This window comes from Teleopsis dalmanni, chromosome X (genome assembly GCF_002237135.1).
Source record: "Teleopsis dalmanni isolate 2A chromosome X, ASM223713v2, whole genome shotgun sequence".
Taxonomy (NCBI): Eukaryota; Metazoa; Arthropoda; class Insecta; order Diptera; family Diopsidae; genus Teleopsis; species Teleopsis dalmanni.
The window spans coordinates 12,929,577-12,955,450 of NC_051848.1; the positions used below are offsets into that span (position 1 = coordinate 12,929,577).

General features: G+C 30.9%; 2 protein-coding genes across 3 annotated transcripts in view; one reads left to right on the plus strand and one right to left on the minus strand.

Moving 5' to 3' along the window:
* Nucleotides 1-15,913: 15,913 nt before the first annotated feature.
* LOC119662187 (mitochondrial import inner membrane translocase subunit Tim21) lies at nt 15,914-17,233 on the minus strand. Of its 2 annotated transcripts, XM_038071761.1 has the most exons (4): nt 17,021-17,233; nt 16,560-16,935; nt 16,324-16,506; nt 15,914-16,266 (listed from the first exon to the last, which is right to left on the minus strand). In XM_038071761.1, exons 2-4 carry the CDS (start codon nt 16,929-16,931, stop codon nt 16,099-16,101), a joined length of 723 nt encoding a protein of 240 aa, XP_037927689.1. In that variant the 5' UTR covers nt 16,932-16,935; nt 17,021-17,233; the 3' UTR covers nt 15,914-16,098. The 2 variants fall into 2 exon arrangements, with proteins under 2 accessions (XP_037927689.1, XP_037927688.1); XM_038071760.1 differs by lacking the exon at nt 17,021-17,233 and having other exon boundaries at nt 15,915-16,266; nt 16,560-17,014.
* A 2,374-nt stretch (nt 17,234-19,607) lies between these two features.
* LOC119687442 overlaps nt 19,608-25,874 on the plus strand; it is a 37,816-nt gene continuing 31,549 nt past the window's right edge. The window contains 1 exon segment of the mRNA XM_038101759.1: nt 19,608-21,213. Coding sequence (XP_037957687.1) covers nt 21,011-21,213 — 203 coding nt within the window. The 5' untranslated portion in view covers nt 19,608-21,010.

Genomic DNA, 25,874 nt, shown 5'->3' on the forward strand with positions numbered 1-25,874 from the left:
GTCAATATTTGTTTTGACAGCTGTTGCCATTTACAAGTACAAAATACACCCAAGCGAAAAAACTCAAATGGATTTGTCATAATCAACCATCAACCGAACGAGTTGCACGAATCGCTCGAGGAGTGCGGCTACCGTTTCAGTTTCAATTCAAAATTAAATGTACAAGACCTCGAGTAAAAAATATTTTACAAAAACTTTATTACTTTCAACCCCTAATTAGGGGTTGTTTGATTGGTACTTGGTTGGTACTTGCCTGTCGGCTGGCTGATTGCATGAGCGCTTCCTTGCCATCCTTCGCAGCAGTCAATTCGAAAAAGAGCAATAAAGATTATTAAAATGCAATTAAGCTTAATTTTCTGACAAGTTAAACTTTTCCTGGGTTTTTTCTTAGCACTGCTAAACTCAAATTGATGAGGTTAACTCTGCTCCTTCTGTGCCTCTGTGTACTCCGTGTGCTCCGTGGCTTGTGCGCTGTACTTCGTGCTTATGTGCTTTTGTGGTTTATCAACGCTGTTCAAAATTTTTTTGGAAGTTTTTATCATGAATTTGATGATGATGACGACGATGACGATGATGATCGGGTTCAGTAAAACAGTTGAGCAATTGTAAATGAATTAATTTGGTTAAAAATTTGACAACCAATTTTCTGAAAAGAAAAAAAAACAAAAAAAAAGGTATTTGAAAGGCAAGAGTTGTGGTTAATTTAAGTAAAATAGCATTTAAATGGGAATTGACAGAGACTCCAACAAAGTTTTCTTATCAGCTAAAGAAAAGCAATATGAAACATTTGTAGAAGAAAATAATAGTAAATAAAGGAAGAGAATATATACTTAAAATTAGCAAGAGATAAGCTAGCGCTAGTGTGAAGATTTGAGCTACTATGAAGAAAATTTAGGAATGCTTCAATGCTATATCTAAAATCACTATAGTTTTTTGATATAAACTCGCATTAATTTTGAAAAATTATAAGTTTATTTCGAATATTTTTGATAATATATTGTTCATACGCCTTTAAATTGAATACTCCTACCTCTCATCCAATATTCTTGTTTTTTAGAATGAATAGTACCACTGAGAACACGGACTCACTTAAACCCTAAAAAGTAAATCGGTTGTAATGCAATGAGAGATTTCCATTAGGTAACTGTTCTAATTTCGAATATGAACACATCTATTACTAACCGGGCAACCTTTTGATAAAACGAGTTATGTCTATAACGCAGATATTGAGCAAATCAAATAGATAATAAAGAAAGTAGTTAGCTCTAGTTAATGGAAACCTACTGAAATACAGAACTGTGACAGTGCAGATGTGCATAATTGTTCTCTTTTTCATTAAATACGCAACTTGGAAAGCGGTCGTTGAAAGGAGCCTCTATCTGACTCAGGCCCACCATATCCTCGAGGTAACTCGAGGGCCATCCTATTTTTAAATTGAAATAGGACAACTACCTAAAAGGCTTAAGAGCCGTAATTTTTCTGGACATTAGACGTTCTATGTACTTTTTTATATAAAAACTTTATGCAAGCAAAGGAAAAAATTTACTTACGTTATGAAATGTTTTTTCTTATTAAATGGTAGCAGTCTTTTATTCCTAGAACTGATCAGGTTAAAAATATATCTGTTGTACAGCAGTTGCTATTTTCTTATGTAATTGGAAAAGAAGCCTTATCATAGTTGTTGTCTGTCATGAGTATTCTTCATGTCACTGTTGTTACCAACCTAATAGAAACTATAAGGATACCCACATTTAATATAATTGATGGTAGAGGAAGTGATAAGCATAGGAAATTGTATCATATAAAAAGATACCAATTTTAATTTGATCAATAAATACAATCGAATCTAATTAAAGATGTAGGATGATATTGATATACGTATATACTATCAATAAAATTAACATCAAGTTTTTTTACATCGTTATCTATTCACTTCAAATTTGATGTAACATCATATGATGCTCTTTTCCTAGTCTTCGAAAAACTTCTTTTGGATTTCTGATAGAGTTCTCAACTTCATTCAATTAAGGCAAAACGATTATTTTAAAGCAACAGTTTAAATTAAGGACCAAAATATAATCACATAAAACAAGTGAATAATATGTCTTGTGATTCAGATCTTAAATTCGATCACAATTGATGCTTTATTCGATGGATGGTAGCTATCGTGTTAAATTACTAATTTCTTCTAGCGCAATATTTGCCTTTTTCGATGAACCTGCTCAAAAAAATGATCAAATAAGAATAAATAACTTTCTTTAGTGAGTATATTTTTGTTCTGTTATTTTTCAATTTTCATTCGAGCTGATTGTCCAACATTCATCTTTTTAGAAATCATCTTAGAAAGGTGGCGATAGTTGGTTCCAGTCTTTAAATATTGCTTAACCTAGTATGTCCTGGTATTAATGTCCTGGTTATTCATTACGAATAATATATACGAATCTTATTCTTACTGGTTTGATGTGACCCATAGTTGAAATCTGTTCCTTTTACATAGTTAAAAATAGTTCTGTGTGATGAAACAGATAACGTCAAGCAATAAAGCAGTAAAGCAGAGACTTAAAAGTCAGTTCCCGTGTGTCAAAATATTCCAAGAATTCAACTAATAATACTGTTTCCTATATTAGCTGCATTTTAATGTACTAGATTATGTCTGGAAAATATTAGGTATATTTTTAATTAAATTTGATTTGTTAGCATCTTATCATTCACTTTGCATTTAATATTAAAATCAAAAGAATTTTTTCCCCTTCGTTTTGTTCGCTCCCCATAATTTTAAGTGCCAATCAATTTGTAAGTTGGTTTCACTTTATTACTTCGATTAAAATTATAACGGACCAATTAAGTTTAATTAATTTTTCAACAAAGGTCGACAGGTTATTAAATAAAAAATCTTGAAATTTTCAAACACCTCTCGTTTCTCTCCGATATTAATCGCCATAAAAATTCGACACTAATAAAAACCTCGACGTGTCGAAAGTATTAAAAAATTATTTCGCTTTTTATTACTTTGAAGACCATTTATTTTTTAAACAACAAAGCAATGAAACAAGGCATTAAAACATTGATGAAGGTTTGTATGACGTCATAAAAACAGTTGGGGACGTCGGAATCTAATTAGTGAAAATGTTAATAAAAAGGTAAAAATTTTATAAGTGGGGGTCAAACGTGGATATTCTTAATTTTTGTTTGGATTGAAATGAGAGTTATTTCATGACAAATTGAGTTTTTAGAAAATTATTGCTAATTAATATATTATCCTTAAGATTCCTTCCTAATTTATATACTAATTTATATTACTGGTATATATAGTACACGATTGTTTATATTTACTGGTACATTTATTAACATCTAAATGAAGAACCTTAACATTTAGTGTCACTTTTATCAAAAGGATCAACAATTTTAAAAGTAGCCTATATTTTGTGTTCCGCGGGAAAAGAGTTTGCATAAAATATTTACATATACAGATCCGGTATGACTGGTATTATAGAAATGCTCAGCTGTGTGATATCTATGAGTAAATAATGGGATTGATAGTATATACTTTATCTGTGATTTGCAGTCTTATTTAATGAGACGTTATATTATTATTATCATTCGATTCTGACTTAGAAATCTGATTTAGTGAATTCCCTCAAGTCCAGCTTCCTTGATAAAATCAGGTTATATATACTATTCATCAACAGCATAAAGATTTTTTGTAGATTTGGCATATTCTATTCTATTAGTCATCATCAGGACATTGAACACAATGACCTAGCATTGCCATCAAAAAACTTTCACCATAAATAAAACATTGAAAATGTCCCAAATATTCTGCTATGTGTCTGCGAGATTCATCAAAGAGAAATCTATCATAATGGACGGCACAACTTATCGAATTTTAAACGAATTTTAAAGAAATTGAAATCTTCAATTCAAAGGCAATTTTTCATAGTGAAGTCGTTCAAAAAGGTGACAGTAAGCATAGGATATTATTTGAGACCCCACTATCAGTATTTGGTCACCATTTCACAAAGCCAATATGATATGTGAATTTTTTTTCAGTGTCAATTCACTTAACTTAGCTCCTAGTTATATCTGACTGAACTAAAAAAGACGATAAAAGGGAATTATTTTGAAAAAAATTTTTAAAAAATTTATTAAAAGTTTGTAGCAATGTGTTGATTCTGAAGAAGACTATTTGGAACCGACAAAAAAAAATAATCAAAATAATAAACGTTTTTATTATTTTTTAAACTAGTCTCATCGGAGATAATAACATTAAACAAGCAGTACATATTATTTCTACCTTTTTCTTATTTCTAACATATTTTACAATAAAGAAATCTGTAGATGATGCATAGACTATCTAATATATGACCAAATTATATGATCAGAATGTAATTTAAGTGCATTGTAATGATTCCATGATTCCATTAAACTAATAATAAAAGTCTAGTCGCATGCACTGAATAGGAATAAAAAACGGACCTGATCGATTGGCTATTTTAATTTAGTTTCCTAATCAAGATAAGGAAAGGAAAATTTTTAAAGCAATATAATTAGACCAACATTTTTGTAATACATTATTATGGTAAAATAATAAGATATCTCAATGTTTTCAAAATATTTGTTTGTTTCAGTGATATTTATCATTATAAGCAAATCTCTTCTTGGCATATAATATCTTCAGGCTTGAAATAGAAAATGATCATTAAAGGCAGAAGCTTGAGATAATAATGGATGAATAGAAGTAGAGATAATGGATATGAGGGAAGTGGACACTTTATAGTCCACTACACCAATTTGAACTAATCAATATGATATAGTACAGTATCTAATCCTTGATATATGTATATATAAATGAGGTCATACTTTATATTTGTAACTATTAAGTAGTTCATGAAAAACATATGTATTTATGAAATTGAGAAAATGTTGACCTTTGACAAAACACATCTCTCTCCACTAATTATTGAAATCCCCTGATTCCTCAATGCTGTGGAAATCTTCTCCATTCATTCTTAAGAGGTGGTTTTAATGGGTTCAAGTCTCACACTGTGACTTTCGATGCTTACCACCTACTGAAAAAAAAAATAATCTTTGAGTCGAATTAAAAATGATTTATTGAAATTAGATATAACTTTTAAATATAAATTTTAAACTTAAATTCCAACTATTTTTGTTATCTCTTTAAGCATCTTAAAAGAAAAAATCAATATTTCCTTTCTTTGTAAAGAATTTTATTTTATTTTTATATTTTTTTTATATCTTTTTTTTCGTTTTTCTACTCCTTTCTAATACATTTGAATAATATTTCACACCATTTTAATACATTCAGAAAGAAAAAATGGTTGAAGCGAAAAGCGAGTAAAAATCGCTAGCAACTCACCACCCACGACGTTAACAAATTTAAGATTCCAAGCGCATCGTAAAGTGCTTATATCCTTTTTAAAAATAAATATATATTCACATATTCGTACATGCCAGTCACTGCCAAGGCACTACCATGGCACTGCCATGGCACAGCAAATGAAATAATTCATTCCGTTCCTGCTCATTTCTCCATTTCGAGTGTTCAAATGTACGAGTACACGCAAATGGCGCCCTGCTAACTGCGCCCAGTGTCAGTGCCCCCGGCCAAAACATCATTCGCAATCTCTCACAAACGTGCGTGAAGTATGCATTCGTAGTACCGCCACGTACGTGACGCAGTTCCCGTGAAGGAACTGTTGAAGTGGCAAATTTTCACGACTACACACTTCATATAGGAATTGCCAGAAAATGGAGGCGCTGAAATCGCCAATTTTTGTGTGCTGACGAAAAGAGAGTGACTATGCTAAGGCTAATGACATGGACATTCTTCTTTAAAAGTGAACTAATCATTTTGCCATTAGTCTGGTGTTTAGGTTTTTATTAGTCTATTAGAATTTTTACCACCTACTAAGGCGGATAGAAAAATTCCATAACACCCGTGCGAAACACCATAATGAAAACAAGTTTATTAATTATTTTTTAAATATACGTATTTTTAAAATATTACCTCCATTTACTAATTAGTAAAAAAGCTATACTCCTAATTACCTTGCTAATCCCTTACACCTTTTGCTTTTCTTTTACTTTTTCTATACTTTTAATGCGCAAACTCTAAAAAAGCTGCTAAAAATTGTATTCTGAATGTGAATATGTCAGCTGTACTGGAACTCCAAAAAGGGGAGCGTTTTCTTTGTCCCACAGGAAATCAAGTTGAAACGTATTTCGTACACCCGCAATGACACTCCATCTCACATTCAGAGTCACACTCAAACTCAAAGCCACACACACATACTTATATAACGAATGGCAACACTACTTCTCTGCTTCATTCATATTTGAACAATTTTCATCTCCACAGCACTCCTTTCTCTACATACCCTTTTCAACTCTTCCAAGGTTTGACAGACGTCTCCTTCTCGACGAACGGGCAAGCGAACTTCATAAATGAATGCAAGTCTCGCTTTACTGTCGGGGTATGTCTCGGTGTGTGTATACGAGGATGTGTCTGTGTGTTTTATATTGCATATGACAGCCAAGCCGCAAGCATATGTTAGCCGATAATTTGGCGAAAGTTTTAATGAAAGACATGGGAGCCATTTTTGTTACGGCAGCAGTTGATGCTGTCGTTACGGCGCCATTTTTATATGCGCACAGAAATTTACAGTCTGCATTTGTGTGTCTTCTTTTTTCCACTGAATTATGCATATTTTCATATTCAGTACGTCTTCTTTGTGTCGCTCCTAAGTACGTGCATAAATGTCTGGGGTTTTGCTTGCGACAAACAACATAAGGATGGCGAAGTAGGAGGAAGATGGGGACAAGTAGAAGAGTTAGAAATCTGTGGTGGTGAATGTATGTGATTTGTTCTTATCAGTCATTACAACAAAGAACAAATATCATGGATGGTCTCACAGGATCTATTGTTTCTTTTTATCCACAATCAAATATTATCATCACCCTCATATGAAAGACGAATAGACAAATAAATAAATACTGTGTTACGATTATTATTTCCATTGACAGAAGTTTTGAAATTCCTAATATCAAGTTAAGGGTAATATATCTCTGTGTACAACATAAACAAATATATGAAAAATCATTCATCATTATTCTTTGCACTATAACTCTAGGTCAGTCAGCTTTAGACTTTCGAAGAATACTCTTAGACTTTTCCCAATCCTTTGTGACCTTTTAAGTTAATTACCTCTTCGTCTATGCATCGGTCTCGTGGCCGTTACTGACAGCTATAAGTCAGCTTTAGACTTTCAAACAATATTCTTTCAGTTTTCTCAATCCTTTGTAACTTTCCAAGGCAGCTTTAACTTCATCTACACTATATGTATTAAGCTTGATGCCAATGTGACCACTACAGCTATAAGCCAAGTTCAAACTTTCGAATAATATTCTACCAGTTTTCTGTATCGTTTGTAGCTTTTGTAAGTGAGCTTCAACTTTGTCTATGCATTGAACTGGAGGTCATCCTTGGCGCTATAGCTATAGTTAAAGCATAGACTTTCGAACAATTCTCTTCCAGTTTACTCTATCCGTTGTAGCTTTCGTCGGTGAGGTTTAACTCATAGGCGTACTATTAGCCAGTTTAAATTTCTAAGAATTTATTTAGCCAGACAGAAAACCAAGCCTCTTTAGTCTTCAAAATTCAATGAAAGTTGCATCAGTAATCAGTAAATACTCCCTGCGTTATTGCATAAATATAAATGTTGTTATCCATAATTTTCCTTCGTAATCTCAGATCTGCATGATTTATGATATCTACTGCTGACTTAAGATCCAAGATATCTTTTCTTTTTCAAACGTAAATATTGATCAGGGCGCTGTTTTGCATCCTGACATTAATGTATGTATAAAGCAAGAAAAAATACTAAGATCGCTGATAAAACTCTTTCCTTATTGTCAATTCGGCAGTCTTTGGTGAAGTTAATGTACGATATCAAATATATCAAAAGATCGGTAACTTTGAAATAGTACTTATTAACAAAAAATTATAATATTGTCCAAATTGTCATTCTCAATGGTGACTTTTAACTAACAGATATTTTATTCTAGTCTTAACGTAGAGTCCAATATCAGCATACTGATACAATTACGTATCTACTTTTTAGACAAATTCAATATTTCACAGTTTCTAATCTTATGCTACTCTTACTCAAGCAAGACGGTTCCATAATGGACTTTCCTAAAATCGTGATGCGTTTTCTGAATATAACAACTATTACTGTATTTATAAAGTTCACAATGAAATGGCGTAGTAAAAACTTATGAAGTCCTCTCACTCCCTCATTTCCGTTATCTAACATCTATGTATCACACATACATCGGTAGCTATATAATACAGAAGCCATTTGTACCATTGACTACTGAGACTACTGAATTTTAAGATTAACGGGATATTTTAGAAGGGGGAAGACCTTTATTGGTACATGTTACATGGTTGCATATTTTTAGGCACAACGATTTAATGCCATTTCTACGTCTATAAATAAACTACATATAAAAAATTATTACTGTGGGCGAAAAAAATATTTTTATGTAGTAATAGGGAAGATATATGGGAAGTTCTCCACGATTTCCAGACAATTTGCTGAAATGAGTGCATCGAGCAGTGACAGTTTTTCAATTTCAATATAATTATGGAGACTATTTTCATGTCTTTAGATTAAGAGGTCTGAGGAACCAGTTTCATGACTTATTTGAAATTACTTGCTTTCAATTAAAATTTACTTTTTTTACATATTTTTCTATCCGTTTTTTTTTCATTGTATAGCATTTTCAAAAGTCTAATTACTATCTTATTAATAAAGTAATATATTAACTGTCTGTTATACAAGTCTTTGGATAATGACTCATAGTCTTTTGAACTAACACTTGCAATCCTAACAGTTAACGAAATTTGCTACTTAGACATACTTTTAACTCGGCATTTCTATTATTTATTGACTTTTTATATTTCTATTAACTTTTGTTAAGTGCAAAATTATACCAATAATGGATTAATTATTTCAAATTCAATTCAATTAGGATTTATTTTATCTTAACTTGGCTTCATTTTCAACGTCACCTTAATTGATTGGTAGCAGTGGTAAGCCATTAGATAGCTTCCTTTTACCTCAATTAGCGATTTTTCACCGTTTTGCTACCACATTCCTCACAGGAACCCTAGTATAGAAGAAGAGACTAAGGCCATCCCGCTGAATTTAGATAATTAATAGATCTTTCGTCTTTACCGTTGAATAGTTTGATAAACTGTTAAAGAAGTCTCTTCCTTAAAAACTATTTCTTCTGACAGAGAAAATATTGTATGGTTTCTTTTTCTAGCAGGTTTTCACAGTTTCTCTCCGTGGGTTTCTATACACCAATGACCAGGAAAAACTGCAGTAAGCATTGCATTGTTCTCGCGGTCTTTTTTGATGAGTTCCGGTCACCTTAATTACTTCAGTAATTGATGTGCAGGAGTTTTTTTCTCGTCTTCTTTAAATAGGACACCTTTTTTAATTGTACAATTCTCTCTAGAAATATTTATGAATAAATGTCATATAGCCCTTCAAACTCGTAAAAAAGTTAACAACTCCACATGGATGTAACTGTAGCGATACCATAAATTTTAAATTTACAATTTTTTACTTTTTCATGTTTTTCCTTACTTTTTTTATTGTATAAAATATTTTATAAAATTCCCCCGCCGTCAGAAGTCATAAACCAACAGACGTTCAACGTTGTGAATTTCTGTACAAACGTGGAAAAATGAAAATCATAAATATCAAACAAACATGAAAATCATATAAAACAAGCATTCAAAAACCACAAAGAATAAAAAAGGGAACGCTTTTGTATTAAACAAAAGCAATAACATAAGATACAGATACAGATACAGTATCTGGATCAAAACTGAAATGGGAACCCCTAAAAGCGATTGAGCGGTCAGTTAAGTGGCGCTATAGCGACTAGCTGCGTAGTCCAAAAAACTGTTTGAAAGCTCCCACTGTGTTCTAACGGTGTGGTCATTTTGCGCAAAATGGGCGGAAACACAGAGATAGCATACTTCTGAGCTAATGATAGCCACTATTACTAACAGAGTACTTACTTTGATTCAACATGTTGCATTGGTTTTTTTCTACAACGTGCGGAATAATCATTTTGTGGCATTTAAGCCCCAAGGCTTACCTACACCTGTTTGTGATAACTTTCTTTTTTTGCTGCATAATTAGTTGGATAGTGACAAAAAAGAAGATACTGCAAATACAGTCCCTGTAGAGGACGTCAAGCGAAGGAATACACAGAACTGTTAAATAAATATGAACACATTTTAGTACATAACCTAAAAAAAATTCAAATTCCTAACAATGCAGTTCACTGCAATGGTAAATTCTGCAGTACAAAATTAAAACTTAATAAATGTCTAAAGCGCTTTTAAAAACATGAAGAAATTTAAAGCATCGTCGTATAATCAATATAACAATTAATTACCTAATTTGATACCATATGTTTTTTAACATCATGACGACTATTTGTTTTTTTTTCAGATTCTTACTAATATTAGAACTGCAATCTGTACTGTTCAACAAATCACTTTTAGAAGACACAAAGTTACCCAAACGCCCTCCAAATTATATGAGGTAATGGATCGGATTGCATTTCATAATTATTTGCATTTTTAATTCCATTAAAACTCTATTTGTTTCTCATTCATTTATATATTTATGTATGTTTGGAATAGGGAAAAAGCCCCCATTCCCATATGATTCAGAAAAGGGGAACTAGATAAAACAGAAAAAACTTCCTTTTATAGATAGCTCTAAATATTATTATTATATTAATAAAGAAAACACTATTATTAATGCTGTAGTCTTATATAAAACTGAAGGATTGAAGTAAATGAGAATTATATAATATGGAAGAAGAATAATACGATGACTAGCAAAATGTCTCTTTAAATATATGTGCATAATGAACAATTCTGAGTTGCATTGACAGAAAAAATATTTGTTTCTCATTCATTTACATATATCTCTAACAGTATTTTTAAAGAAATAAACAGTTCAAATAGAAAGTACTGCACTATCAATTTTCTTAGATTCATATAGATTTGAATATTATTAGTAATAATTATAAATTCTTAGTTTATTCCTCATATTTTGACAGAGGAATAATGGACGCCGTTAGTTTTGCAAATGGACATTCAGATATGGATGTCAAAAAGTTCCTTTATAAGGAAATTGATGGACATACAATTTCCGGACTATCTGACATCGGACTATCTGAATCCGTGCCTGGGCTGTGAAAGAAATTTCCAGACAATATTTCTTTTAAGAAACGAATGGAAAAGGAAAAACTTTGAAGTAAAACACGATATCTCAATCTATATGGCTGGCTCGAAAATGAACTGCGGGTTAGGAGCAGGGATCTTTGTGCCATCTGAAAGTATAAACAATTATCTAAGGCTACCTAATTAGACCACGGTTTTTCAAGCTGAAATCTTAGCGATTAGAGAAGCATGTCGGCAAATCGCAAGTCACATTCAAGGACAGATGTAGTGTTTCTATTTTCATTGACAATCAGGCAACAATCAAAGCCCGTGGATCAAAGATAGTCAAATAATGTAGAGAGACAATCGACGAGCTAAACGGTTGGCTGATATCACCCTCATTTTGGTTCCTGGACATAGGAACATCGAAGAAAATGAGAAAGCTGACAGATTAGCTGACAGTTCTGGTCCCGTGGATGCGTTCCTGTTGGTACCAGTTTATATTAACCTAAAGGCCATTGAGAGAAGTACTTACCTCTACTTTCTTCAGCTTGCCAATAACAGATGGAAGGCACTTAAATCAAGTGCAATTTTCAGATTAACATGGCCAACCTATAATAAAACTAGATCCCGAAAATTCATCAAAAGAGACCGTGTGAGCATTGCAAGGAGTAATGCAGTTCTTTCTGGTAATTGATGTGTAGGAGCCAACACAGAGAACCCTCACTGCAGAAGTTGTGGAAACCCGCTAGAAAAAGAAACCATAAGACACTTTCTCTGTCAATGCCCGGCTTTGGCGCCCAGAAGAAAAATATTTATAGGAAGATACTTCAGTTTATCAAACTATTCGTTGGTAAAAACAATCTATCTTAGGGGTTCTTGCGAGGAATGTGGTAGCAAAACGGCGAAAAGTCGGTAATTGAGGTACATGGAAGTTACCTAGAGGCCTGCCACTGCAACCAATCAACTAACCAACTACAGAACCAAACACTATTTTTTAGCAACGCTGTCATTTAAATATATACTAATTTTAGTAATACCAAATTTTGACAATTTTGCTATAATTTTCGCATATCTAATTGAGGATATCTAACTCAAATTTGTAGTCTTGGAACATTTATAACTTAATCAACTCCCATAATATAACATAATTAATGACTTATATAAATTTTGAATTTCATGGTTTGAAATATAATATAGAAAATATAATAAAAAATATAGAAAAAATGCGAATGAAGACGTTAATGAGGAGAAGCGATTTCTTTTGATCCTAAACTGAATGCTATATAAAATACAGTTTGCCACTGAATGAAATTTAAAAAATAACTGTGGAGTCCCAATGCTTTTGAAAGAATATATATTAACATTCTTTCTTGAATGTACTCGTAATATAATTGTATCAGTTATTATCAAATTCATATTATTTTTCAGTTCTTCAAATTATTTTGAGAAGCTGAACACAATGCTTGTGACGTAATAAAACAAATATCAAAAATCCATTAATCTTACGCCTTCAGGTCAATGAAGTTGTGTATATAGTTAGAGATTTCAAACATTTGTAGAAATAAGCAAAATAGGATCACTATATTCCACAACTAACATATATGTGCCTATTATAGATTGTCTATCGCTGATAGACAGTATGCAAATTTCTATTGCTGATAGACAAAATCGAATTTTGGTGTTATAAACTGCAAACCGATAGAAGTTCTTCTATCAGCAGTAAATAAATTTCTCTACTGCATTTGCGCAGTGGAAGTTTGTCGATCGTATGCAATAAATGCTGTTGAAACGCTTTATACAGTCAATTTAACATATAAATTTAACGTATTTTTTGTTTACTTAATAGTAGTTATGTACATTCTACATAATATAATATATCATTTAATATATCTGCTTTCAAGTGCAATGTCTTATATATTGAGAAGAACGGTTGTTGCACTTTGGTTTTGTTCTTTTATTTGCTTGTGTGTTTATTCAAATATTTTTAACAATAAAGCCTTCTTGTAGATAACTTCACTATGATACTTTAGATATATTTTTCAACGAATAATGTGAGCATTTATATAAAATTAATAAAAAGTACAATTAATAAAGTTTGTTGTAGGACCAAAATTTTGCGTCTGTGTAAACGAAGATTTGTATTTTTATCGTCTTCCGATGAAGACGAATACCAAATATCTACTGTTGACATTTTTTTTATATTTTATATATTTTTTTATAAAGAATTTTAAATCAATTTCAATGTTTCTTAGTGAACACAATTACTATATTTCTCTATGGGGCTCTCAAGATTCATAATACCAAATTTGCTTACCAATCGACTCAGTAGACAAATGTCTATTGTCTATCAGAAGACATTTCATAATAATCACTATAAGTAGAAAAATCAGAGCTGTTTTAATTTTAATTTTTGATTAGACTACTCCGGTCTTATAAATGGGATGCAAATAAAATGTTTTATTTTATTTTTTAATCCGAAGTTTCAATGGTTTTATTCCAACATCTTCAGGGGTATCCAAAAATTTTTTTTTTGTTTACAATTATTAATTATTGTAATATTTTTACAATAAGAACAATTTCACAAATATATTTTTATAATATGTTCAATTAAAACTGTAAACAAATTAATAACAACACCAATAATGTTTATAATAATATAACAATATACAAATTTCCTTGTGTTATTAAAATAATTTATTATAATATTTACGATACTGTCGTCTTAGCAAAATTTTCACAGTTTATATAATTTACACAACTATTTTGTGGATTAAATTATTATTATAAATAATGTAATGACTTGTCCAAATTGCCGACACTTTCGATTTGTGTATTTTAAAGCGGCAATATCATTTGTGCTCATATTCTCCATCTCCAAGATCCCTCAGATATAAGACGTGATCTCGCAAAGAGCGGAGGTAGTACTACGACGTTTACGAAATCCGTTTTAATGCGGAGTTAGGTGAATTTATGGTGATATCTTTTTTAACAATTAATTCTCCAGAACTTCGGCTACTGAAGACAACAAGGATATTGTCCTATAGGATTCATCTAAGGCAGCCGGATTGTTAAGTTTGCAGTAACAAGTCACTATAGCTTTTATGATTTTTTTATGAAAACAAAATTGTGTTGTCAACTCTAACATCATTGAATGTAAGACACTTTCGAGAAATTTATTCCATTTTTACTGGATTAACACACAATATTAGCGTTTAGTAGCTAAGGTAAACTAAACATTTGCATTCCTTTGAAAATCATAGTAAGTTCCATAACTTAAGTATCAGTTCATTTCAACTTATCATATTCAATTATTAATTATGATATATTCAATCACCAATCCCGGTATATCATTTATATTTCGAAATGTGTTCTTCTTATTACATATATGAATATATACCTATAAAAAAATAAATAAAAATAAATAATCAAGATATTGATGTAAAGAAGTATCACGTACCTCAAATAAGTTGTTATAAAATAAAACTCTTTTTAATATTGAATGTAAATTTCCAAAAATATGTATTTTATATTTTATTTAATTATAACCAGTAATGTTCGGCTACTGAGTTTATATGCAAACCAAAAACTATCAAGTGTTTTTCCATACAGGCAAGATTTTGTAGTCCAATAAGAAAATATTATTCATGAGAATCTTTACCATAAAATTTTAACAATTTCTGTTTATACGATTCAAAGTATGACAGCATCTAAGTCCTATAACCATTTGATATCGCCACGTTGTCAAAATTTTAAACAGCACCAGTTCCCAAGATAACACTGCAGAACTAAAAAAATAATTGTTTAAATTATAGTGACTACTTCGTAAAAGTAGTTTATCGGAAAACTTGAATCAGAACATGAAAGAGATTCAGTTTATGTTAATGATTGATGCCGTTTTTATATACTAACAGTTTTAATAAAGAGATTTTTGGAACAGTAGTGAACTACAACAACAAAATTCATTTTATATTATTTTAATTAATTGAATATTTGGCTAACCATACAGCTGATTCAAGTATTGCCAAATACCCATCATCAGTGGTCTTGGAAATAATTCTAGCAGTTTATTTACAAGCAGTTTCAATAAAAAAAATTTAGCTCAAAAATATAGATAAAGTTTTTCAATTTTGAAGAATAACGTTGCTCTAACTTCGGCAGTTATTAATAATTTTCAGATATATTCACTTTTTCGCTTTTTGTGGTACATCTACACTTCTGCGAATGTATGGTAACTACTGTAACAAGCATATTGCTTCCTGAAACTTAGCAACTGATGCCAATTACACATATTTTTGATGTAGAATCTAAAAATAAAAACAAAATTATCTAAGTATTTCAAATAATATGATAAATTTATATTACCTTCAATAACTGCCCATTTCTTAATGAATCATTATAAATTATAATATGAATCTACAATTTACTACCGCATTATTTAAGCATTTGGATCTTAGTTTAATAGTATTTAAGCTTTCAATTCGCAATATAAAAAAAAATTATATGTTGGTATGTTGATTTAAATTATTTTTTTTTATTAGACATTAACTTAAATGATGCCTTTTGGCAGATTAGATTGCAATTCAGTCACTTTTTATGTATAAAAGAATTTTAATATCATAAATTTTAACAGAAAAACGGTGATGTATTAAAATTTCATACATAAAATTTAAGCACTCAACTTTGTTGAGAGTTATAACAAAACAAAATTTAGTAAAACGAATTAATTCAAAGTATCAACAACTAAAATATATTAAGCTCTCCTCAACTTTATATTTTTCACTTCTAAATAGTTCAATCACAAAAAGCTTCGCTTTTTATTTTTTATCATAGGAAGCGAGTTCCATTTCAGAATAATTTAAAGCGGGTTGGGTTTGAGCTGCTTGTGAATCGAAGGCACGATTATCTTCTAAAATAATTGTAGTATGTGGATAGTAATCCAATTGCACGAAAATGTAACGATATTCTATTTTCCCAAAAGTACCCTAAAATGAAACATTAACCATACATTCAACATTGAGTAATATTACGGAAACACTTACCAGCCGCGACTCCAAATGTACCGTTGCTTTATTTCTAATGCCTTGTATGTAGAATTTCATTCGCATATGTGGCTTACCGTTGCGTTCGTACGTGGTGTGAGCAACATGTTGACGCCGGCCCCTCCGCGACTTTTCACCGAAACCTTTAATTGGAGCACCAAGCGCATCTTGCACTCGTGGATCCTACAATATACTTTTACCTTTTACAACTTTAACAAAATGTGATCACCACTTACCTCTATCGCCTTATTTAGTGCATCCGAATATATGTTATTAGCACTATCGCTGGAAAACAGCTCTCGACATATAGCGTAAAACATAATAGCGGTAACACCGATGCCTGCGACTATTATTGCAGTGTAACTCATCGTTTTGGTATTTTCCTTAATCTTTTCACCAAGTGGTCGCACATCATTGGAAACCGAAGAACCAGCACCGGCGTTTGATTTTTGCACATTTGTTATTTCTGACGACTCCTGTTTACGCCGCTGTTGCAACATTTGGCGCCCATAGCTAAACTGAATTTTTTGTTGCTGCTGCAGCCAGAATTGTGTTGCAAAGCGGCTCTTCGAAAGAAAGAAACGACTCAAAACCTTCAACTGCGACATTTCGCTATTATTTTAAAATATTTAAATTCATAAGCGCGTACACACTCTTTACTTTTTGGATTTAGCACTAAAAGTTAATTACTACTCACCAAACAGCTGATTTCAGTCAATGTGTTGAAAAACGCTTGAAGCAATTAACCACGCTGCCAGATCCCAAAAAAAGCACTTGTGTTTGTTCCGTACCGTTTTATGAAATTTTATTTATATGCTCTCGCCTCACAAACTTTTCAAACGATAATTTCTCTAATTTTTGAATAAGGCCAAATATAGTGTAGACAAAATTTTTCACTTCGATTGTTGAAGAAAAAAATTATTATATTTTAACAATAACATGTCAATAATTTTTTGTTATATGTTGTATATTTTTTTTTTAAATTCATAACTATTTCGTTTCTATAAATAAAACTTTTCAAATTTTTTATATAATGTTCTTGAAGTTTCGACTACATATAAAATGAATTTATTTACAACAATTCACATACAATTTTTAATTTTCATTTCCAAATTTTTTAAAAATAACACATATTTATGCTAGATCGTAACCACAACAAAATAAGCTCTTTCGTATACTTTATTCGTTTTATATACAATGTTTTCATGAATTTCGTACAGTTATACAATTCGTTAATGTGGTTAGGTTCCAACTACTAAAAATTGAATAATTTAATTTTATAATAATAACATTCCGGAACAAAAACCTTTTATATAGCTTTCATTATCATCGCATAATGTCTACGCTTAGCTTCGCACAAATCCAATACAGACCACCATCGAATACACAAACCTTCAATTATTTTTTTTAGGGCATTGTTTTGTGATTTAGTTTCAGAAAAATATAAAATGAAACAATCTTCATCTTTAAATAAAATCCAATAAAAAATTATAAAGTTTTTTCCAAAAAAATATTTCTATAATAATGGGATCTATATATAAAATAAAATGGTGATAATGAACAACATTCACATAAAACACTATAGTTCTATTCTTCTTCAACCAGATGCCAGTTGTCTGTCCATCCTATTATTGATGAACATAAATGTTATTGGCACTAAGTGAACATGTTACAATTGTGATTCGCATATACTAACAATAAACAACTTGAAAATGAAATGAACTAAATACCAATGCATTTATGTTATGCCTAAGAATTATTAAAAATCTATATCGATAAATTTTTTGCTCTATGTATGGATATATCACAGAAGAAACTGAACATGTTTATTCTTTTTCTATTTTTTTAATATATTAATTATTTCATTATTATTTTTATGCCCAACATGTTTTGTTACCGTAGTAATCTTTTATATAACATAAAAACAAATGCTCCGTTATTATTGACTAAATTTGATCAACAAATAAATTAGTTATAAAATTGGTTTCAAATTCAAGAAATCACTTTTAGCTTGAAACTATGGATTTCCCTGCTAAGCAGAACAGACCTCAAATTGTGTTAGTAGAATATCTGAGAATGAATGTTAAGTTTGCTTGGAGGAAATGAGATGTCTAATCATATTATTTATGGTTGTCTGGCTTTGATTTGGACCAGAAGAAAGTAGAACGTTAAAATATAGTATATAATATAAATATAATATTAGACGAACTGACATTTTTTATCGAACATAATACGTATTCACTTTTAAACATAACAATTTTATCAGAGTCAAGTCAATATACCCTACTTAACTTTTGCGAACGTTTTAATTTCACAATTCATTATTGCACTCACAAATGAAGGTTCCCTATTTTTATCTTCGAAATGTTTTGTAATCCGCGATTAGTAATTGATAGTTAAAATCTAACTATATAGTTAGATTTTATAGTATGCGCTACGTTCAAACAAAAACCTGTTACAAACACATATATGCTTTAAATAAATCCTCTGTCAATAAGTCACAACAAAATTTTAATTTTTAATTGATTGAAATTGTTGATGGTACAAAAACAATAACTTGTCTATTTCACTAACTAGATTTGAAATGCAAAAATAAGACACAAAAAATTAATTATATGATATTTTAATAAAAATGCAATTAGTCTAACATATAATTGAACATAATTTGAATTATGTCAAACCAATTTGATCCACTAAATACGATAAATGCAGATATTAAAGACAGTCCTATTTTATAATTAAAATAACTCTTGTACTCTGTTTTCACTGCATGATCAATTCCATTACGTTTGTCACATGTCTTGCCATGATATACAATAATTTATGAAACAAGTTAGGAGCTGAACATACTAGGTCTGTACCACGAGCTACTCGTAGTAAAATTCAAGTAAAACACAAGTAAAGTACAAACTAAAAGTGTAACACAAAAAAAGTGTCAAATTATGGTACGTTCTTAACACAGCATCTGAGAGATTAACACAGACGCTCTCTCAGATGCTCTCATTTACTTGAAAATTTAGTGGTGGAACGCACTTGTGTATATACAGTGTTTCTCAAAATTACTACGAGTAGCTCGTGGAACAAACCTATTATTTGTGTACTATGGTGTGTATACAGAATAACATGGCAGCATTTTTTTCTGTATAAATTAAGAACAGCGGCTACTTTTTACGTACAGCGGTGCAAGTTAATCAGCTGTTATGCGATTGTAATGCTCACACAAAATAGCCTTCTGCTGCTTTTGCTCTTTGTGCATTTGTACAAACAAATTCTCATTTTTTCTTTATTCTTGTTCGTGAATGAGTCGTGGTCGCTGCGATTGTAGAAAATCGGTAAAACTCGATTCGAGATATCTTCTTTAAATGTCAATTTTCTATTGATAGCTAAAAGTCGAACGGTACAAGTCACTAGTAACGTACGTAACTGATTCCATTAAAGATGCAAACAAACAATGTATACAAATATGAAAACTAAGAAGAAACGCCAGTGTTAAGAAATTTAATTCTGTAGCTCTTCCAACGCAGGCTATAGAAATAAATATTGTGTAAAAAATAAAAGTTCAGTTCAATTGTTTTTAATCAATATCAAAGGAAAATTAGCAAAAAATGTAAGTGTCCAAATACTTTCCCAAAACGTTACCAAAACTTCATATGCGAAGAACTGCGCCGTTAACAGAGGCAAGGAGGGAAGAAAGATATATGATATTAAAAATTATTATTCAAATTGAAGATGTGAAAAAACGAGAGAAAATCAAAGAAAATAGTGAAATGAATTGAATTTTTGGTTCGTGCTGCTACTGCTACTGCTGCTGCTGCTGCTGCGAGAGACGCTACTTTGGGAAGACGTGCGTTGCGTGAGTGCATTTAGTGGAAAATTCAATGAAAATTTCTATTGAAGCAATAATTTTCGGATTTTCGGATCAGTTATGACAATCAGTTATGTGCAGTAATTCCCAATAATTGCAAACAAAAGTGAAAACCTCAAACCGATAGCTAATCCAAGTAATTGCCTCAAGACAAGGAGTGCAGTTCAATAAAAAAAACTTTTGAAATTTTCATTGCAAGTCAAGTGCATCGCTCGTGTGTGGGCTGCGATCCTTGCGAGGGTTTAATATGACGATTTGTGTATTATACGTTTTAAATATGTTTTAATGTTATTAATTATAAAAAAGTTCAAATAAATAAAATTGATTTAGCAAAAAAACATTATTTTTTATGCGAATTGGCGCGCTTCTTGGTCGCTTGGCAGTTATAGTTTTTTTTTTTAAATTGAAAAATCAATTCACTTTTTCACTCAAAATTGGTCAATTAGGGAAAACATAATCTCAACGAAATTATTTATCATTTACCAGCAAATATAGAGCGTAGTGCTTATTCTTTAATTATAAATATATATCTTATTTCGTTTTCATTCCCAAACTCCAAGTAATCAATGATGCACACTGAACAGTCCCGCATCCGAGAAAATTCAACATTATACAGCAACCCTAATCGCAGCGATCACTTCCAGAAGTTACTTGTGAAAGCACTCTAAGCATTCTAAGCATCCCAGCACAACAAGCGAATCCGCAATAAAAATTATACTTATATCAATCAACAAAACATATCCGCCCACAACGCGTATTGCAAATCTACAATAAATAGAATAGATAAATAGAAAATTACATTGAGAACACGAAACTGAAATTATGGATTGGATTATCAGCGATGAGATGGGCCTTACGGTAGGCCATGTTGTGGGCTGGGCTGCAGCTTCGGCTATGGTCATTGGTGGTGTGATACCATATGTGCCGCAGTACCGTGAAATCAAAAAGACACAGGATGCAGATGGCTTCTCCCTGCACGTATGCTTCGCTCTTCTAATCGCGAATTCTTTAAGAATATTATTTTGGTGAGTTTATTTGTTTTAATCTATTTTATCTATATTTATTTATAATACAATTTAAATTTATGCTGTATTATGTATACTTACTGTATACTTTAAAAATACTTTTAGTTTCACAGTAGACCGTTTAGCGTAAATGAATATTTTATTAAGAATCAATCTTAGAACCCTATCAATCTTAGAGTATAACAAAAAATACAGGATGTTTCTTTTAAAACTGTACTAATTTCAGTAGATAATTCATTGATGAATAAAATTAAAAAAAAAAGTGATTTAAAAATGGGTTTAATTTTTCAATCTTAATTAATATACAGAGTCAGAGAAAACTCCATGGGAAAAAAATCGTCTGTGAAAAGGCCTTCAATTTATATATAATAATAATATAAATAAATACCATTTACCAAATAAATGGTAGATCCGCATGGATCTGCTTGTGTAGTCCTTTTGGGTGTGATGAACGGCACTTGGACCCGGTCGTTCTTGAAAAAAATGTTTCAATATAAATAAATGATAGAAAGGGACAGCGCTCTTATACGACTTAGATTGTCTATATAGTATATTAATCAATAGCACAGTAGATCGATCTTATATTACAGGCTGTGAGATGGTATTATCCATTCGAATAATATACGAGGTGTGTGAATTCTTCAAATCCAGCAAGACTTAAAAAATAATCAGTCAACATTTCAAATACATATTTGCTTTTTATAAAAATTCTAGTAATAGGATTTCCACTTGCCGGCTTAAATTATCTTATATACTTCCTGAAATTCGAACGTGTAGGCAAGTAGTAGCAGCGTGCTATCTGATAAGGATTAATAATTTCCCTAAGTCATACATAATCTCTATGTTAATATATTCTGTGTACTTTACTCGAGGCTATTATGCTTTCATTTAGGAGACTACAATAAATCCATATAAGCTGATAATAGCGACAATTTAACGTTATAAACAATCATTCTACATTGAGAATTTAATGCTAGTCTAAGAGCCTTGTCATCGCTATAAAAATGTACTCAAGCTAATTTGTTATCAGTACTAGAAGTAGGCACTTGTGCAGTTATTTGTGTATCTCACAATAGTTAACTATTTACTATACCAATGGAAAGAAGAGCGATTTGGCCGCTGCTTGCTCTGAGGTTATCAAGTGCTTCCGATAACAACTCAACTTATATGAATGAAAAATAAAAAAAAAAACTATACTTATTTAAAAACTAATAAGAAATATTTTCTTGATATTTCAAGCAAACCTTTTGCAGTAGCTTTGATTCTTATTTTCTATAGAATTTGTAGTTTGTAAGTCTTCCCAAAAAATATATAGAAAACTTGCGAAATATCTGAGTTTTGCCACAATAACTTAGAAACCGTGGAATTGTGAATTCACTGAAGCACTTAAAGCATTAAAAAAGATTAAAAAGGTTTTAAATTTTAATTTACTTTAAGGCTGCATGCAAACTCTGCATTCCATTTGCTTAAATACTTTGAATTCGCAAACATTTTGGGTTAGTATGTTAGTACAGAATATGGAAGTACCTTCTCTTGTCCGCAAGTGGTCTTTTGAGTCGTCCTTTTGTCATGTTGCTTTTTCTTTCTGTCACTTACCTCCACTTGAGGCACTTATTTTTATTATTATGAACTGTCACACCACATGCAACTCAACTCCTTGCTACAACGGAACAAGCCTAAATTCAAGGATTAATCAGTGGGCCGAATAAATTGTAGGAAAGAGAATTAAGCACTTTTGAACAACCCACTTTGTGAGGGGGGTGTCTTTTGGGAAATTTAGTGCATTCCACACTTCAAAGTGTTTCTGCTTGGCCATGTATAAATTATGTACAAATGTTTAGGTTAATCACATACAAAATGCTCTTTTGATTGCTGTTAAAAACAACTTTTAATCAAAATAATCAGAATAAAATCTTATCATTGCCCTTGTCGAACAAAATTGTGTTTTGTTCCTCTATGTGTAACAGTGGAGTTAGTGAAGTTACCACATATATATTTTTCAGTAAAATCGAATTAAATATAAACCACATTTACAACATATATATACTAAAATATGGGGCAAGAAGACACTAGGGGAAGAGTGAAAAGACCACATAAAAAACAAAAAATAGCTAAAAATAAAATAATTACTATTAAAATCAAAAATAATATACAAAACGAACTAAAACTAATTTAGATAACCAAACAAAAAAAAACGTCGTAAAGCCTAATTTTTCAATAGAGCTTACTTCTTTTTAAAATGTAGTATCTCATCATCATCATTAACCAAGGCTTAGCAGCCTTCTTCCAGTCATCTCTACTTCTTGTTATTATTCTCTTATTGTATGTACGCCATGTTCTGTAATCGTTTTTAAGTCTATCAATCCATTTCTTTCTTAATAGTTTTATCTCTGTGTTCGTACGATTTTAGATTTGTGTGACTCCGACAGCTTCATTTCATGTGTCTTCATTCTTATTATGTACCCCAATCGATTGAGTCTTCCGTTCCTAAAACGCTTTATTGCGTAACATTTTGAAAACTTTTGAATTTATAAAACCGTAACATATAATATAGATAAATAGACCTTAATATCGTTCATTCAGCGAATATTTTTTTTTAAAAATCAACAAAAGATTTGATCCACTCAGAGATCAATATCTGCCGCTTCTATGCCACGGATATTGTAGCATCTGAAAAAATTCTCTATGAATACCTAAAACTAGACAGCAAAGGTTTGATTCATCTTGGGAATAAATTATTCACAAGATAGATGAAAGTGTTCAAAGTACATACGTTGATTAATATGAAATATAAAGTACAGTATATCCGATCTAATGATAATTACATATCATTGCATTTAATTAACGATAAAATCGATACTGTGAAAAACATTTACTTGTAAATTTCTTTAGGTTTTCTATTGAAAAAAAGTATTTTTAGTTTTTATGATTTTTACTGTGAAATATTTTTATTGAAAATGTGATTAAACAGTGTTTACACAATTAAATACATAGTCGATAGATAGACTATAGAAGTATAGTCTATATACTTCTATACAATAGAAGTATATAAGAAACATATTGTATTGCGTCGTAGTTTACGCAATGATACTATTGGAATTTAGTCAAAAGTGTTCATGATGTACATCTTCCGTAAGAGCATAGTTAATCTATATATAACTGATATCTATCTGAAGCTTATTCTGTTAACTTGTAAGGACTTCCATTTTTATATGAACACCGATACTACTAACTACTCTACTCAGTTTTTGATTTAATCTCTTTCGATCAGCATATCTCATACTCAAAATCGGCTTCTTATTTCCTATTGTTGTTGATAAGAAGTTAATCTAATCTCTAAGCTAGAGAACTCCTACTCTTATATGCATAGCAGTAAATATATTTATATTTATTTCTCCTTATTAATATTGATTTAATTTCATTCATCGCATGTTTTCTGCTAAATTCAGTGAACTTAAGCACAAATAGTAAGTCAAATTCTCTGTCATATGAAATATTTAAAATTTTCATTAAAAGAGTTCACCTTATTAATTTTTCACTACTACGCGTAGTTGATTAGGGATTCTTTTTGGTCTGAGGGTCTGAGTCTGCAATGTGCAATGTATTAAATTATGTGTTAAATCCTTTGAATGCCAATGTTTATTTTTGAATAGAGTTATTCATTTAATTCCAGCTCTAGCAAGAAATATAACTACAATTTTTGGAAAATTTTAATTCAAAGACTCCGAAAAACTATCTTGAACTGCTTTTGATTGAAGGTCTTACAGAAAAATGTCAGAAAATTAATTAGCTGAAGTCACACAGAAATTCCTTGAAAAAAGGTTAAACTAACGCATGGTTTCACAGTTAGCCTAATCTAATCTAACCTACTTGTTTATCTGTATCTGTAGTGCATATAAAATCTCAAGCATAAAGCATTACTGCTCTCTACTTAAATCGATCCTAACCTGCAAGGTTTTCAATATAAAAAGTTATAAAAGTTTACTGTACAATATCTATTTATTAAAATAGTTTAAGCTATTTTGGATCCGTCAAATATGTGGTGACGTAGAAATGCCTGATGGTTGCTTGTAGCGAAACTAGAAAAGGAAAACGCTCAACCGATGAGATTGTTTGAGTTACACATTCTTAAGGCAATTCACGTCAATTAATGCTAAAAAGAATTTGTTTATACGCAAGCCACGTTGTTAATCTAAACAAATTCATTTAAAATTTTTTGTTTAGGTTGTTTGGTTTTGAAACTATTTAAATAAATTTTTCGATGTGCATTCTGGAAGTAACTTCATAGATAGATATAAACACTTTCAGCCACTGTTTAGCTCAACAGCTTGTGTGGAAAACTGATTCCAAACAAAAAAGAAAAGGTGATGAGAAATGAATCTGATTCGCATAAAAAACGGAACCGATAAAAGCACTTCGAACGTTTGCCAAACAAATCAAATTCATTTGATATACAATTTATATTTACTTTTATCTTCGGATTTCTTTATGCAAAAGTGCGGTTTGTAACCAACCGATGAATATCTGGAACAGAAGCAACTGCAGTCGAACTGATGATTATATGACTTTGTTATTTATTTTGTTGTGCGAAACAGTCGGGAGACGAACTTGTTGAATTCATCATTGAAACTCGATATGAAGGTTTTTATATTTCTATTTCT

What these genes read in the sequence shown, in the direction of transcription:
- LOC119662187 (XM_038071761.1), bottom strand. Translation starts at nt 16,931, where the DNA reads ATGTCGCAGTTGAAGGTTTTGAGTCGTTTCTTTCTTTCGAAGAGCCGC. An exon ending in CACTAAATAAGGCGATAGAG is followed by an intron (nt 16,507 to 16,559) that starts GTAAGTGGTGAT and finishes AGTATATTGTAG; the next exon opens with GATCCACGAGTGCAAGATGC. An exon ending in TACATTTGGAGTCGCGGCTG is followed by an intron (nt 16,267 to 16,323) that starts GTAAGTGTTTCC and finishes GTTTCATTTTAG; the next exon opens with GGTACTTTTGGGAAAATAGA.